Genomic DNA, 17,288 nt, shown 5'->3' on the forward strand with positions numbered 1-17,288 from the left:
CCGTCGGGGTATAAAACAAATCCCGATTACTGTCCCGTCGTCATTTTTACTTCTTAGATTTGTCTCTGTCTAGTGGACTACCTAACTCGTTTTTTAATTCGTAAATCGTTACAACATTTAAGTATATACTCGTAAGTGTAGTATACATTAAACAAATGCTTATTGATAGAAAATATAACTGATTTAGTGTTTATTTGTTCCATCAATTTATTACTGCTTTCCAAACAAATATATTTTTATTAAATTACTGTTGTCCGCTATACACTGTCATCTAAAAAGTAAATTTTAGATGTTCAAAATCAATTTGTCCAATATTCGATATCTATCCATCCAAAATAAATGTATTAGTATTCTGCATCCGGTTATCAAATCAAAGATACTTAAATAAATGTATACAACTAAATATGATAAACAAATGGTAGAATCAGAGTTTTCACAAATACATAATACATATATAGGTACCTAAAACTACTACAAACTGTATAACAGATATTTGTTGCAAAAATGTAAACATAAAACACGGAGAATTAGTGAAAAGCAGGTTATTAATGGATCACCCTATACGTCTGCAACATAATAAGATAGTGGCGATAACATGTTGTCGTATAGGTACCTACGTCTTTAAAGGGTATACAAGACGTGAGAAGGAATTAGGTGTGAGGCAATGTATACGTAATGGATTAAAATTTAATAATTGAATACGAAGGACACGCTAAAAGTTTATATGCGTCCCTATATGTCTCCACAGTGTAAACTTCGACGAGCATAATATTATACAACATAACATTATTCCAATGGGGTAGATTTTTTCCTTTCCACGGGGGTGTGTACCTAACTTAACCTAACGAATACACACACGCACACACAATTAATTATTGTTATAAACGACGATGATGTCCGGGAGGACATCCCACTCATGATCGGCGCCCGCACCAGGTAGGTACATAATATTATTATGAACTAGGGCAAGTAGATACTATATGTATATTGTTGAATATATAATATACTATGTAGAAGTATAATAGAACCTACATCGATATGGGTTAACGACGGACGGAAACACGTTCACGATTCTTCCCTATTAGGTACTTACATAATATATAATATTATGTATACATAGGTATATAATTATTATTATTATTATCAGACGGGAGACGAATATTATATTGACAAAATAATATATACTATAGGTATACGTACATCATCATTCATCACGCAGTACGCATAATAATATGTTGTACTTGGGTAGGATTACTTGGATTTTGTACAATTACGGTGAAACATGAAACGACCAACAGTTGTGCAGTTTTCAATATTATATTTAATTATTACTTAAAAAATGGTAAATACAATTTTATTATTATTATTAAATATTATTTATCGTACTGGAATAGCCTATAATAAACTTTGCATTTTAATAATATTCACTAAAACAAAATAAAAATAACACATGGTAATAAATAATAATACTCTAGGAAGATAAAAAGGCTCACATAATAACATAATAATTAATCGCAACCACCAAAAAAAAAAAAAACAATGTATATATAAACAAAACTTTATAACTAAATCAATGACTACAATATTATTTCACTAATACAATGGAAAAAAACAATTATTACGGTAAAATATTGTACGTGCCTAATTATACGATGGGTGTGTTAAATAACAACTAGAGTAATACAAAATAAAAACAAACAAAAACACAAAACAAAAACAAAATATTGGGTTACCTATAAATAAAAATGTAAAGATAAATGTAAAACCTATACATTTATTGCACCCGGATATTGTATATTATTATATAAAACATTATTATTATATTTTTATTATTATTATTATAATTATTATTAATCATAATAATTGTGACTCTAACAGTATGAATTAAACATCTACATTAAGTCTTCGTAGGTATATATATATTATTATATGGCTATCTTTGTTAAATTTTAATCACCTACCATCTTAAATAAAATAATAATATTATTGGGGTTAGTTGATTATGGCTATGGGTGTTTTGGTACATAGTTATAATTTTTAAAACAGCATTTTCTCTCTAACAAGGTTTTTACAGGACAGTCATCTTGGATTCATTCCGTTACCGAACGTTTTTAAATATTAAAAAGAAAAAAGCGAGGCATACATGTTTATAATTGAATTACACAATATCCGTTTAACAGCGAGGGAGTAGCACAAAGACTAATGTAGTGGCGTTACATTTAGCCATATAGGTACGCAATCGTTGTACGATGTGAAATTACGTTCGAGAGCGGAGTTTTTGTGGTTCGTTACTAGGAAGAAATAAATAAAAACAAATTGAAAACTGTGACTATTGCGACAAGCATTTTGGGTTAAAAAAATAATAAATAACTTAATGTCTGCACTGGAGAAGAATTACATTATAACATATAGTTTGTAGGAGGGCTGTGTGCTTTCCCCGAACCCCAAAGTTATTTTAACTACTCAGCGCGCAATCAATCGGATACGGCATACGTTTTTATTGTGTAATATAAAAGAGAAACGATTCGGCAACGTATGTGTTGATCTTATCAAACGACCTAACAGTTAAATAAAGTTAACCTTAAGTAAAGTTTATTGGTCGAGATGAAATAGAATCTGCTTAAATCCTAAATATCAAATACTCTCGTACTGTATTGTAATTATTATTATATTATAATATAAAGAATAGAAAACTTTACCCCAGATAGACATTTGAACAAAGTAAATCGAAAAACCAAATCGTGTTCATCATTCCTCGTGATTATAATAACACCGCGAAGTAACAATAGTATTTATCATAGTATTATATTATTTTGAAACCTAAAATGTACGACTAAAAATACAGCTCTTGTAGGTATAATATTATTATTAATAATAATATTACATAATATACACGCCATCACGCAACTAACATTCATATCAAAGCGCACAATAAAATTGAAGTAATACAGTCGTTTATATCTTAGGTTATGATGTAGTTGTTCAAATAGATTATCATATCAATATAATTATTATATATTATATACACGTTATGTATACAAAAAGTGATGTCAATTTGTTTGATTGTAATTGTTTGTATTATGAAACTGTATCTAAAGTTTAAATTATATTCATATATAATATTAACTAATGGTAAATTAAGAAAAATAATAAATAATGATTTACCAAACATTGTTAGGATAAGAAAAAAATACAACTACAAATGGTCAATGAATATACAACGCAATCGTAGCGACAGGTCAAATATCAACCATTCATCGGACATCAGTCATATTTTGCTTGGAGCCAAAGATTTTCACCAGTTGATTTTCGTAGTCCTCGATGTTCCGTTGCATTATGTTCATGCATGGACCCAGCAAACGTTCAAATGCGTCAACGTCCAGAACTGATAAAAAAAAAATAAAATATGTAAAATAAAATGCACAACAATAATAATTTTTGATAATATTATAAAACATGGCGTTTGTCCAAAATAATTGCGTTTTCTTATCGGACTTTTCGTGGATATTGTTGGCACAATTTTTTCAGCTCGATTATTTTTCAGACCTTATAACACGTTAAAACCTAATTGTTCTACAGATACAAGTATACAACAACAATATTATGTGTATAAATGGAACTTTCCCAAGAATTAATTATTTTATCATAATAAATTCACACAAGAATTAATTAACTTGGTTAACTGTCTTTTTATAGATTATAGTGTTAAAAACCTAAATAAAACACGATATAATATGTGAACATGAATCATAAGTCTAAAAGAAAACGCATATTCTAAATTGTATTATCTTTTGGTCAACACTCATCATTGATCCCATACTTCGTCAGTGTTAGTGCTGAGCAATACACCCAAGAAGTATTATTGCAAGTAGGGTCTCATCTTACTAAATCGTAAGGAACATTTTATGAGTAACACCTCAAGCATTCGACCGTTAGCTTTATTATCATTGACTTACTGTGTTAGTCGTAAATTATCAATAGTAAGAGTATACAGATATAGTAAACAAACGGGGGAAGGGAAACTATTTTACGCTCTCGCATGAAAATTGTCAAAAAGCTATTCGATGACCAGAAAAAAATATTATGTATTTAATATTTAACGGAGATTCTAACTCCAATAGTTAGACATTATTTACTTCGATGTTTATCCCAAAAAAATATTGGAAATCTCCATAATATTTACAAGAGAACGACTTCAAACAACATTTTTAAAACTATTTTTACTTTTTAGTTTATTTAAATTAGATTGACAATTTTTGAGACATTTAAAATTGTAATTTATTACGATTAAAAGGATGAAAAAAAATATGGCTCAGCTATTCCCTTGTACATTGTATATACATAATACATTGTATCGAGACCTAGACAGTTAGAATACTTTTTCAGAATTTAAATTAGATTAATTTTTGTGACATATTTTTAAAATAGAGTGAATAATTTTTGACAATAAAATCGATAAAATTCGTAGAAAGAAAGACATAATTATCTCTTATTTTATTTTATTTGTATAAGATCCTGTAATTAATAGGCATTCTATGGTGGCTGATAGTATTTAATAGCAAATGTAATAAGTACCTTGATGGCATTATTTAAACAATAATATAGCAAAACAAGAACTTAATCGAATGAAAACAACAATAAAATCAAGAGTCAACTCAAATTTAGTTAAAGTCCGAGTTTTATTCATCAGAAAATTCAATCTGGAATAGTGTTTATTATTCACGAGATTTTCTTATGAAAATTTTAAGAATAAAAATCAATTAAAACACATTATTAAAATCCAGAACCTCCTCCTACTGTACAACACACCACCATTACAACCACTAACAGTGGAAAAAGAAAACATTGATTAACAACTCAAGAGGTTTGCCTAGTCACGATGTTTTAATTTGTATTGTGTTCGGCTAGAGAAAATATACTATACTTTTATTTTGTATTCGCGTAAAAGGGTTTATTTAAACAATCTGTTTATTGCAGAAAACAACCCTCTCGTTTAATAATGTCCCAGTTTCTTAACTTTCACTCGAGCAGCAACACAGTAGAAATATCATTTTATGGCCCCCTCTGGCACAGCTCGGGCCACTGTTTAATGTATGAATAGGTAGGATCAAGAGTCCTGTTGACGAGATTATTATAACATTCCTGCAGCATTCAACGCAGTAAAGGAAATTTAGGTCATCCCAGACGGTTTAAATGAAATTCTTTGGTGTAAATTCACATAAGCAGCGTTTAAAGGATGCAGCGTAGGAACAGACAACAGCGGTCGGCACCATGCAGCAGCACTGAATCGTACTACTGTACGTTTTACATTCTCAAATCCAGATGCATATTTATATAATTAAGTAAGACACCTATTAGTATAACTACTGAATAACGGGCAGTCGTTGAACAAGGGTATGTGATATACCTATATAATGCATAAATCAACGATATGCTGATAGCACTTCTTCGAACATACGTAAAAAGTTATAACTTCATAAGATCCAAGTAATTAGAGCAAGAAATGTGTTATCGTATGAAATTCGAAAGTTACTTATATTGCAATCTAAAAATTATTCTCAGTGTAGCTGATTGTCTTTTTTTCTAGTTGTAATCTAACCTCACTTTAGGCATTTATATAATTATTCAAAGATGCTGAACAAATGGGATAAATATGATATCTCGGTTTGACACTTGTAAGTTTTGAAGTTGTAAAAAGCTCCAAAAGTTTTAAGATCGCATTATAGTTGAATATTTACACTTTACAGTACTTTAAAAAGGACAAAACTGTGAAGAAAAAGAACAGAACAATCTTTAATACATTTTAATGACTATCAAAACAATGAGTAGGTATGAAAACACTTGTTAAGAGCCAAGAGGACACCACACATCCATAGTTTGTATAATTTATTGTTAGTAACCCTTTGCCCTTTGGCGCAGAAAAAAACCATTTGGGGTATAGGTAGTTCTATAGAAACCAAAGTATCAACAAAAAAAAAGTGAACATTGTGCAGTATTCTTATTTGTTTTCCATTTTTTTTTTTCGTAAGAATGAAATCGAAACAAAATATAAACGATTACAATTGGTTATATACAATAGTTAATATTAACAATAACACTTAGGTAAATAATATATAACCTCTAAGGCTCTAATATTAACTCTATAATGAGTATTAACAAATGAATATAAACGTGATCAAACTTGTACAAATCAAGTCATATTTTATGGTAATATAATTTGGTTTCATAATGACCAGAGGTTTCCCATATACCGAACCTGTGAAACCGAACTTTCTTTTAAATATATAATCGAAGACTGTTTAAAATACAATCAAGATAGGATTGATCGCAGGATATCACACAACTTTGACACCCAAATCATAACCGAAACCTTGAATCAATTTTCTCAAACATAACAATTAAAATAAATGAATTTGTATTCAAACCATAATTTTAAAAGTAGGTACTATGTAACTAATGGCCTATGTTGCCGATGTTTATTTACGATAAAAAATCAAATTGGTTTCTTAACTTATAAGCTAGGCCTTTGCCTTTCCTAATCAGTCATTTTCAAAGCAAAAGTTTTTTTTTATAATAGCATTTTTTATACATGGTATAAATTTCATATTAGTTTAACTAGTTTCGAGTTCTTTATAGACATTTGATTTGTTTTTTTAGTTTGTTTCTATAAATGACGATAGGAATTTTACACTTGGTTAAAAATCTTGAACATTTAATAATATAAGATTCCTCATAAGTTATTGTTGGAATTAAAAGAAAAATTCACCATAAATTATTTTCCTTTATAAAAATTGAAATGTTGACAAATTTTTCACTCACAAAAATATGCAAATTATTTTGTAGTTAAAAATGTACAACATGTTCAATTTGTATACCTAAAGCTTGAAAACGTAATTCAAAGCTTAAATTGTTCGTACTGAAATCAAAAAATCTAATAAATATATAAGCACAATTTTTGAATATTTAAAAAAAAGATTAACGATTTTATTTATTTTGTAGTAATTCAAAAATATTTGTGAGGACTTAAAATGTTTATGTATATTATATTTTACTATACACAATGAAATTTTTAAAAGATTAAGATTTATTTAAGCTATTGCATATTTTTAGTTCATATCAAATTACTACCTATATGGCTACAGGTATGTAAAATAAATTACTATAAAGTAATTAATAGCAATATAAATACAAATAATAATATATAGATACTTAGTGTTATAGACTGAGTCTTAGAATCATTTTTCGTTTATAATGATTTATCATAAAATTCAAATTTAACACACCCATTACAGTAACCTACTCAATGATGAGGTACACTAGACTCCAACTGAACAGCAGAACTATTCCCTACTTTTTCCCTTTTTAATTTATTTTTCAAGAAAAATATTATTAATAGTTTAAAATTATATATATTTAAAATTTTGAAGATTGTAAGAGTTAAAATGGAAATATGTTTTCATAATCTTTATCCAATTATTAGGATAGTCTGAACAATTGGCATAGTTTGGATATAATTTGGTAGAAAACACAACAAGGAATGAATCCCCAAATATCAATGCATATTAATTATTTACAGTTTACAATCAAAATAATACATTAGATTTAGTACGCTTTGTTTTCAAGTTATATAAACTAGTTAACAGATACAATTTTAATGCTCAGATATTCATATACTTTTAATAGGATTTATGTCATATACAGTATATAATACTATATAACAGTAGTAGAATTTAAAAACTAATCATATTTTAATGTAATATATTATGGTGTATTGTGTATTCAAGTTAAGTGAAGTACTATAGGCTAATTTAGTATAAATATTTAATTAATTGGGATTTATCATACTCTTTTTGGTACTGCTGTTTGAGGTTGTGACAGGAAGACCCAACATTTTAACAAAATAGATTGTTTTTCATTATAATTCAAAAAGGCATAATCGTAGAGACTTGACATTTTTAAGGTAGGTACTCATACTATCATTTTATAAATGTAGTATCATTTAAAATATATTGGCTTTTTTTACAAATAGACAATATAGGCTATGACTAACATAAACTACCCTTAAAAATTGATGGTGATATACCCGTCGGCTATCACCTTACTCAGAATCGTCATTCATCTACAATTTAACATTGAATTCAAATTTAACAAATCCTTTACAGTGACCTATGCCAGTTGTTCCCAATTGGTAGTCCACATATTGATGTTAGGGGTCCGCGGTTGTGTAGTACAGTAGCAATTTTTAATTTTTTTTTTATTTTAGTGAAATTATTAAATTTGTAGTAGGCTTTCACGAGGTGAAATTCTTCAGTGTTTTTTTAAGCAAAGAGAAAGTTCAAGTATTTTTTCTTGAAACCAGGTTTGTGAACTTGTTGACTAATTTTTTGTGGCTTTGTCAGACAGCTACTTGACTAATGTGTTCAAACACTTGAATGTACTGAATTTTAGTTTACAAAGAATTTATATTGATGTTTTCTATGTTGAGGATAAAATAAAGCAATTATAAAAAAAGTTTGAAATTTGGGCAAAACGTGTTGAAAAGAAAGAGTTCTGTAACCTTCCGACATTGCAAGTTAAATTGCAAGAATCATTTTTATGAATGTCTATCACAATTCACAGTAGGTAAAGAGTGAAACATCTGAACACTTGTTAATATGTTAATATTAAGACAATATTTTCATCAACTCGACCCAAACAGTACATGGATAAAAAATCCATTTTTCTGTGATATTGAAAAATAGAAAATCTCTCTAAACAGGAGCAAGATGAATTTATTGATCTGGTAAATAACGGAAAGATGAAAAATGTTTTAAATGATAAAAAACTAACTGATTGTTGGTTAACTGTTCAAAATGATCAAAAGCAACTGGCCGAGAAAGCTTTAAGATATTTTATACCCTTTTGCACAACGCATAGATGTATAGATGTGAACAAGCTTTTTCTACCTACTGTTACATGAAAAACAAATATTGTAATAGACTTAATTTACCTTGATTTAAGAGTGAAAATATCAAGCATGCAGCGGAACTTGGACGAGATAATGAACGAAAAAGAAAGGTTTCACTTGTCTCATAAAGATTGAAAATCAATGCAATAATTAATTTAAGTAACTCATGGTTAAATTGTATAAAGTAATTGCAATAAATAATCTGTTATATAAAGTCGTATAATATTATATTGTATTTTTTAGCAAAAATCTGTGTTTAAATTATTACAAAAAGGTACCTAGGTAAAATTAAAATAAATCATGAATTTTTTATTTTTTATTTTTATAATTAAACAAAATTGAAGTATATGTATTTTCATAAAAGGGGTCCCCCACAACTCACCTATGCAATAAGACTCTAAACCTACTAAACATTGAAAACGGGTTCCTAGGTTTTATATTATATTCCTTAGTAATATTTATGTATGTTGCTGAACAAATCAATATATTTAATTATTTTTATTTTATATTTTTTAAATAATAACTTAGTATTTAATGTGGGAACGACTAGTTATACACCATTATCAATTTCTAACAAATTACATTTATTAGGCTAGTTAACATCTCATGTTGGACAACCAAACGGCATATACTTATCCTACTATAAATCATACAAAAAACATTTTTTTTTTCAAAATAACAATTATAAAATATAAACAGTTAACAAATGAAATAGTATTGTAATTGTAAACTAGTAAATTAAAAAAGTTCTAAATTAAACTCAAATTAATAGTTTACAATTATTTAGATCTCATATATCAACATGTTGCTTCCTGCTCGCCTTTAATTCAGTAATTCAATATCAATTTAATAATTATCATACAATACATACAGCTCAATTACCTAATTTAATTAAGATTTAGATATAACTAACCTATTTCTCGTTCAATGTACTATAACAACACATTGGACAAATATTAATACCCAACTTACATAATAATATATCAGTGCATAACAGTATTACATACTTTCCCAAAAACTAATAGTGGCAAAAATTATTTTAAAAAAGTAAAAAAAAACTACAATAACAATTACAATTTTAGTAATTTTACCCAATGTATGTCATATTTTATGAACAAAATCCATCATAATATAGGCAATGTATAAAAAATATGTGTCAAGCTTCTTTGATAATTGTATCTGTTGAAATATAATAAAATACATACATGCTAGTTTGACTTTTCCTTCAGCAAACACTGATGCAGCACGACCTTTATGAGTGACAAGAGCTAGTTCACCAAAATAACCACCTTTTTCTATTTGATTAACCTATTAAAAATAAATAAGTAACATAAATAAAATACAGAAATATAATTAATATTATTTTAATTAGGGATGTGTAAAAAAACATTCACTTTTCACAAGCTCAAGCTTTTTTTCAGACTTATCTTTTGTTAAAATATTCAAACTGTTTGAGTTTGAACTTCAATATTTCTTGAATTTCAAACTGTTTGAATTTTTCAAAGTTTAAAGCGTTTGAAGGATTGAAAAGAACATACCCTTAAAAAAATGCCACAACCACATGTGTTGTCTCTGTCTTACAAGTGTGTAACTTAGTAAATATATGCTCAGTAGAAAACGTTTAGTACCGTTAATTAAAAAATTAGAGTGAATTATCAACTTATTATGAAACTTGATGGTAAAAACTAAAAACATTATCTGTGTTCGTAAGTTGGTTTTTTACGATAATTCAGTTTTTAAATGATTTGAGCATTTATAATTTACGCTATATTATATATGCATAATTTACTAAAAAATTTAACTATCGTAAAAAACCGACATACAAACACAGATAATGTTTTTACCATCATGTTTCATAATAGGTCGATTCACTCTAATTTTTAGACTAACTGAAATAAACTGCTGAGCGTACATTTGATATGTTACACAGTTGTAAGACGGAGACAACACACGAGGGTGTGGTGTACTTTTAATTTTAAACAAACCTTAATTTGTTCACCAGTTTCACTGGTTACTAATACATTAACAATGCCTTCCTCTACAAAATACATGCCATCTCCTGGATCACCTTGATTTATAATGCAATCTTTGTCTTGATAGTATTTAGGGACTAGAGCATCAGCCAAATTCATGCGCTCATATGACTGAAAATGAAAAACAAATGTTAATTTAAATATTAAATACTAGTAATATACAATTGCGTGATTATTAATTGCTTTACTTGTAATGTTTTTAGCATAGGAACCACTTCAATGAGCTCTTCATACATCTTACGCTTTTTAAATGCACTCTTCAATACAATACGTCTAAATATTTGACGATCCATAGCCCACAGAAGACCATCTGACTTGGCTTTAATAGTTGCTGCGCGGGGCATGTTATAAAGTAATGCAAGTTCTCCAAAACTACCTTTATGTTCATACGTATGCACCAAACGGTCATTACCATCTGCATCCGTGACATAAGCTTCAAATGTACCTCTAAAAAATGTTATTATTCTAATTAATACAGTTCTTTTTTTTCCTTGACGAGAAATCTAAATGAATATTAAATATTACCTATCAATAACATAAAAGTTATCGCCATCATCACCCTGTTTTATAATATCATCTCCAGCATGTACCTCACGATCAAACATTGCATCAATCACATTATTCATTTGTTCCTAAAATAAAAATAATTATGTTAGAAAACAAGCAAAATCACAACATTTATAAAAATTAATACTGTAGTGAAAAAAAATAAAATATTTATAATAAAAAACTTTAATTTAAAACATAATAAAAACTTAACTTGTATTACGTGTTTACTTTTTGTTTAAGTATCCTAAAGAAATTACAAAATGTTTCATATAGTAAATATTTAAAAAACAAAAATCTAACCCACTATTAAATCATATTGCAGGATTTTTAAATATTTTATGTACTCTTTGTAAATAAAAGCTACATAAAATAATATGTAAATTGTATGCTGTAAAAGTGGAAAATTAACTCTGATAGCTTTGAAGTAGTAATTATAGGTATTACAAAACAATATTGTGATTGCAAAGTATCAAATAAATGTTTCTTTAACACTACAATTAATATATTACCAAAATTATTTATTTGGAAGTTAAGCTAATGATTTTGTATAGTATTAAAATCATTAAACACAAAATTTGAGCTTTGTAAAAATATAGACTTTTATATTTTGTTAATAATATTATTATGTACAAGAAAAAAGTATCATTTGACTGACAATTTACATGTTGTGCTACCTGCATTTCTGGGGGAGTAACAGGGCCACAGGTTGTCCCTAAGAAGCTTTTTATCCTTTTGCTTTATGCATATATTTTTTTGATTATAATATCATAGGTTTTTACATTTTAATGATTTAAAAGTGAGGTATTCAATATTTCCCCCATCCCCCAAAAAATGGTTCCAAGCGATGCCACTGATAAAATTATAATATTCTATTAAAGCTACGTATTTGTGGGAGCATTAAACAAATATAAACAAAATGCATACTTAAGTTATAGTATGGGATATAGTATAACTTAAAAATCATTTTTTTATTATTTTACTTTAGAAAGTGGACAGAGAATAGTTATTGTCATATGTTACAAAGAAACAATAAATAGAAACAAAACGTAAAAGTAGCAAAGGAATATTAAAATGTATACAACATAGAGAAAATGTAAATTTATATATGTACTATATAATATGTAACTTTCAGAATATAGACAGAAATCTTCCCAAATATAGCTTAAGTTTAATGAATAAAATAAAATGTTCAGTGTCATATTAATAATCATTACACAATAATAATGACAAGACGTTTACTATATCAAACATCAATAAACTTATTTTTTCTCAAAAATTTAAATATAAACCAAAACAATAAATTAAGTTTTATGTTTGAACTATGCCTACTTGTTACATAATGATCTATCATCATAATATTATTAATAAATAAAATTTATTATTTAATGTTACTATTTAATTTTACATAGGTACTCCAAAATTACAATATTGGTTTAATTAAGTATTCAAATTCATTCATTAAAAATGTTATAGATTATTAATGTATAATATATTAACACTTAAAATAATGAAAATTCGACCTAACCATATATTTCTTTTGACTAACATTTCAAAAGTTGGAGACCTTTTTAATATAAAAATATTCTGAAGACTATAGGAATTGGGTGGCACTGCCAAGTGCCTGCCCATAAATGCTTACCTTAAACCTATTGTCAATAACCAATATTTATCAAATTTACTCATTATACTTATTGCACTGTATAAAATGTAAATAATTTTTTAATTAATTTAAAAAATAATAATAGTGATTATACTAATCAACTTTCAGACTTACAGGATCCAAGGCCCTGAATATGAATATATTTTTAACACTAGCTGCAAGTGCTTGACGTTGATCATCAGATTTAGGAAATACAACCTAAAAAAAACATATATTTTAATATACTGAATTAAATTATCAAACTTTAATTATATACATTTGGTCCCTCTTCTTCTTCATCTTCTTCTGGATTATATGTTTCTGCAAAAACTGACTTACGTCTAGAACTATAACGTGTTGGTGGAGCTTCTACAAGAAAAAAAAAATTTAACAAAATTAAATGGTAGTCTAATTTAGTTGAAATATAATTATGAAGGTATGCAGAATATTTAATATTAAAAATTACTCATAAAATGATTACCAATATTTAACGACCAAGGTCCTAAAAAAGTGTCATTAGTTTTGAATTTCAGTTTAAAAGATGACATTTTTAAACATTTAGTAGTTTCAACAAAATTATCTTCAACTTGAAATATATACTGATCATTTTGAGCGTTAATTAAGTTATAGCAACCTTTCTTGTTTAATCTAAATATCTTCATACAACTCATGATGAAAACTTATAATTGAATGACACAAACGAGAAAAAAGAATGAAAAATGAATTACAATACACGTTCGTATGGCATGTGTTGAGAGAATGGGTACTTGCTAATTGTTGTTTTAATGATGAATTTTATTACTTATTGTGTAACAATATCTACTGATACTGAAATTTGCAATACAAATGCAATAAGAAAAGGCATAAGTATAAATATTATATTTAATAAACAAATAAATAATATTGAAATTAATACCGAACCTTATGTGTTAAATGGATTGACTCGCAATCAGAAATACATATTATTATAATATGCATGGAAAAAATTAGCAATGTATACCAGCCAATAAAGTCAAATTGTTTTAATAAAGAATTTATAATCCTTTATAACTTGTGCTATAAATTTATTACAAGTTGTAAGACTATTGTAACATAGATTTTGTTTTCATAAGTATGTATAAAGACCTACCTCTATACATTGATAGAGTACCTACTCCATCAATGTATACCTATTGTAATTTAATAGTAATAATAATTAAATACATAATATACCATATTATAAAAACAAAGATCAATGCGTGATCAAATATGTATCTACAATACAATTATTTATAGTATAAAAAAATTAGAGTATCTAAAACAAATAAGTACTTAAATGTGGATTTTTTTTGGTTTTTTTTTTATGCAAAATTCATGTCTGAACCAATATAGATTTTTCATTTCATAAATTAAGCCCATTAAATCCTTAGCCCGGGTCATAATATATTTTATTATTTATTTGAAAAATAAAAATCATACCTATGTATTACAAAAAACTGTTCTCCAAAATATGAAGTATTTTAGTGTAGGTCTAAATCGTTATAAGGTTGATTAAAAAATATTGTGCTTCTATAATATGACTATTAGTTCGTTTTAAATTACATACCTAATTGTTTAAAGATAGTAAAGTTCAAATGAGTTGTATAATGTTTTCGTTACCTGTTCACTACCTAATCTATACGTAATCTTATCAAGTGAATAAATTTAAAAAAAACCATAAAAACAAAACGGGACATTATGTACCTATGTCTGAAGCATCGTCTTCGTCGCTGAAATCTCCAGCAGACTGCTGCTTTATACTGGAGGACGACTTGGTGTTCTTAAGTTTTTCAAAGAACTCTATGCCATAGTCAATGAGGTTGTTGGGCTGCTCGAGCAAGTACCCGATCGTGAAATCCAGCAGCAACTCTCTCAACTCATCGGGCACGTTGAGCCTAGCGGCGTTATCGCTGTTGGTACTCATCCTTGTTCGTTCCTGCAAAAAACACAAAGCTGTCAGATAACGGTCAATGGTCACCGGTCGGCTGTTGACAAGTATCACACCGACGGCCCAGAAAAATCAACGACCGCTGTGCTGCACAACAGTAGGTATAGTTGTAGTCCCAAATAAACACACACAAACGGATCGTGTGGCGAGCCGCGAGCATTGGTCGTGTCCTTGACTGTGCATAATATTATTATTGTAATAGCGATAATATTTTTTAATACTACCTAAACAATAATGATTAGGTATGATAGATAATCAGCATCGGAACACGCCGTCGCCGCGTCGGCCTTCGACACCTGCCTACGACATAATATAAGTACTCACCACGACACGATGTGACAACAATACCGTCGGTCGGTCGGTCGGTTCGACGAATTGCTGGTCGGATGGTCGGCCGTTCGGCGTTGGCGGAGACGGCGAATGATAATATGCAATCGGCGAGGCCCCGCAGCTACAATAATAATATTACGACACCAACGGCACACGGAAGATAACGCGCGCGCACACACGCACACGCACTGCACCGAATACACGTACACGGGCGCACATACACACAAACTCGTCACTCACACACGCGCTGACGCACTGTGCGGCGGTCGGGCGGCGCGAGCTATCAGTGACGGCCGAGATCCGCGCGATCGTGCGAAAACAGACGGCGGCGTTCGTCTCGATCGTGAATCATCGCGCGGCGCGCTCGCGTCGACGTGTGATGTGAGCCGCAGATCGGAATATCCGTCCGACGACGTTAATGCCGCCGATATTATAATATTGTTATATTGTTTTTGTAATAATTATGTAAATTATGTTATTATTTTTGTATTATATATTTTTATAATATCGATATTCTTATTTTAATGCTGCTGCGGCGGCGGACGAAGTGACGGACGTCGGACACCGTTCTATTATCAAGCCGACGTTGTGAGAGAGCTCCGCCGTCCGCAAGTCGCAACGTTGCCGAGCAACTCGTCGCCGTCCACCGGCAGTGGCCGACCGAAGCGCCGCGCGACGGCCGAGACCCGTGCGCGTATTTACGTTTTGCAGTTTTATACGCACCGACTCCCACGTTTTGATTGGGCGGCACATTTACTATTACTATATTATTATTATATAAATTATAAATTATAATATAGGTACCGTCGTAGTCGTACCGTGTATAATAATAAGTAATAACATAAGTAGGTACGCTGCTTATATTTTATACTCCACCCCATAACCACCCCACCCCCCCCCCCACTATTGCTGCAGCAGCGTAATAATAATAATTTGATACTTATAAATATGATATTAACGATATTGTGTTACTCATAGTATTAATTACCGTACCTACTGTGTTATATTAATTTCGCTAATTACTAATGTTAGTGAAATGTTTTATAAAAGTCGCCGGGGACATACATTATACCTAAGGTATAAAGTTGAATAGGTACACTCGTACACAGTAGTTGAGTATACACGGTCAAAACCAACGAGGTCACGATTCATCGTTATACCTACTTGGCTACTTATATTATTGTATACATTACCTATATATAAGATAGTTATTATAAGTTTTACTTTGATCGCGTAGGTAAATCGTCCATAATTTCCTAGGATCGGTATTATTATTACACAATAATTAATTATAAACGTGATAATTTTTACTGTCGTCGTAGCCTCGTAGGAACCCATATTTAATAACCATATAGGTACACATACAACATAGATACAAACCAAGTAAAATCGAACCTATACCTTGTTCGAATTGGTTGGTACCTAAGTGCCTGGTTAGGTTACCTTACCTGGTGGGTACCTAAGTGTAAGTTGAGCAGCTGTGGTGTATTGGATGTATGCTGATAGCTGAATGTGCAATAATATTGTTATTACCACTATGCAATAATTGTTAGTACCTAATTATCTATTTATACACTATACTCTATATAGCCAGCAGGGGTGGGCTTAGTGTCCAAACATTTTTTTATTAAGACCTACTGAGAGTATATTTTTCCTTTGCGGGTCGACTCATGTAAAAAAAAAAATGTAAATTTATCTAAAAATGAGTGTTTTACATTAAATATTTAAATGTATAAATAATTTCAAAAAAAATTAACATAATGTTGTTAGTGTTGAAGCGTGTCATTGCATATCGTTGGCCAGTTTATTATAATCTGGGAAATA

General features: G+C 29.2%; 1 protein-coding gene across 2 annotated transcripts; it reads right to left on the reverse strand.

Moving 5' to 3' along the window:
* Positions 1–2,997: 2,997 nt before the first annotated feature.
* LOC132942718 (cAMP-dependent protein kinase type II regulatory subunit) lies at positions 2,998–16,051 on the reverse strand. 2 transcript variants are annotated; one of them, XM_061011342.1, is made up of 9 exons: positions 15,459–16,051; positions 14,891–15,122; positions 13,446–13,537; positions 13,304–13,387; positions 11,506–11,612; positions 11,169–11,427; positions 10,933–11,091; positions 10,153–10,255; positions 2,998–3,385 (listed from the first exon to the last, which is right to left on the reverse strand). In XM_061011342.1, the coding sequence occupies exons 2-9, from the start codon at positions 15,108–15,110 to the stop codon at positions 3,255–3,257; spliced, it is 1,155 nt and encodes a 384-aa protein (XP_060867325.1). In that variant the 5' UTR covers positions 15,111–15,122; positions 15,459–16,051; the 3' UTR covers positions 2,998–3,254. The 2 variants fall into 2 exon arrangements, with proteins under 2 accessions (XP_060867325.1, XP_060867326.1); XM_061011343.1 differs by lacking the exon at positions 15,459–16,051 and adding an exon at positions 15,191–15,388.
* Between the last annotated feature and the right edge of the window lie 1,237 nt (positions 16,052–17,288).

The sequence above is a fragment of the Metopolophium dirhodum genome, chromosome 4, assembly GCF_019925205.1.
Source record: "Metopolophium dirhodum isolate CAU chromosome 4, ASM1992520v1, whole genome shotgun sequence".
NCBI lineage: Eukaryota > Metazoa > Arthropoda > Insecta > Hemiptera > Aphididae > Metopolophium > Metopolophium dirhodum.

What these genes read in the sequence shown, in the direction of transcription:
- LOC132942718 (XM_061011342.1), bottom strand. Translation starts at nt 15,110, where the DNA reads ATGAGTACCAACAGCGATAACGCCGCTAGGCTCAACGTGCCCGATGAG. An exon ending in AACTTTTATGTTATTGATAG is followed by an intron (nt 11,428 to 11,505) that starts GTAATATTTAAT and finishes AACATTTTTTAG; the next exon opens with AGGTACATTTGAAGCTTATG. An exon ending in AGGAAAAGTCAAACTAGCAT is followed by an intron (nt 3,386 to 10,152) that starts GTATGTATTTTA and finishes TTTTTTTATCAG; the next exon opens with TTCTGGACGTTGACGCATTT.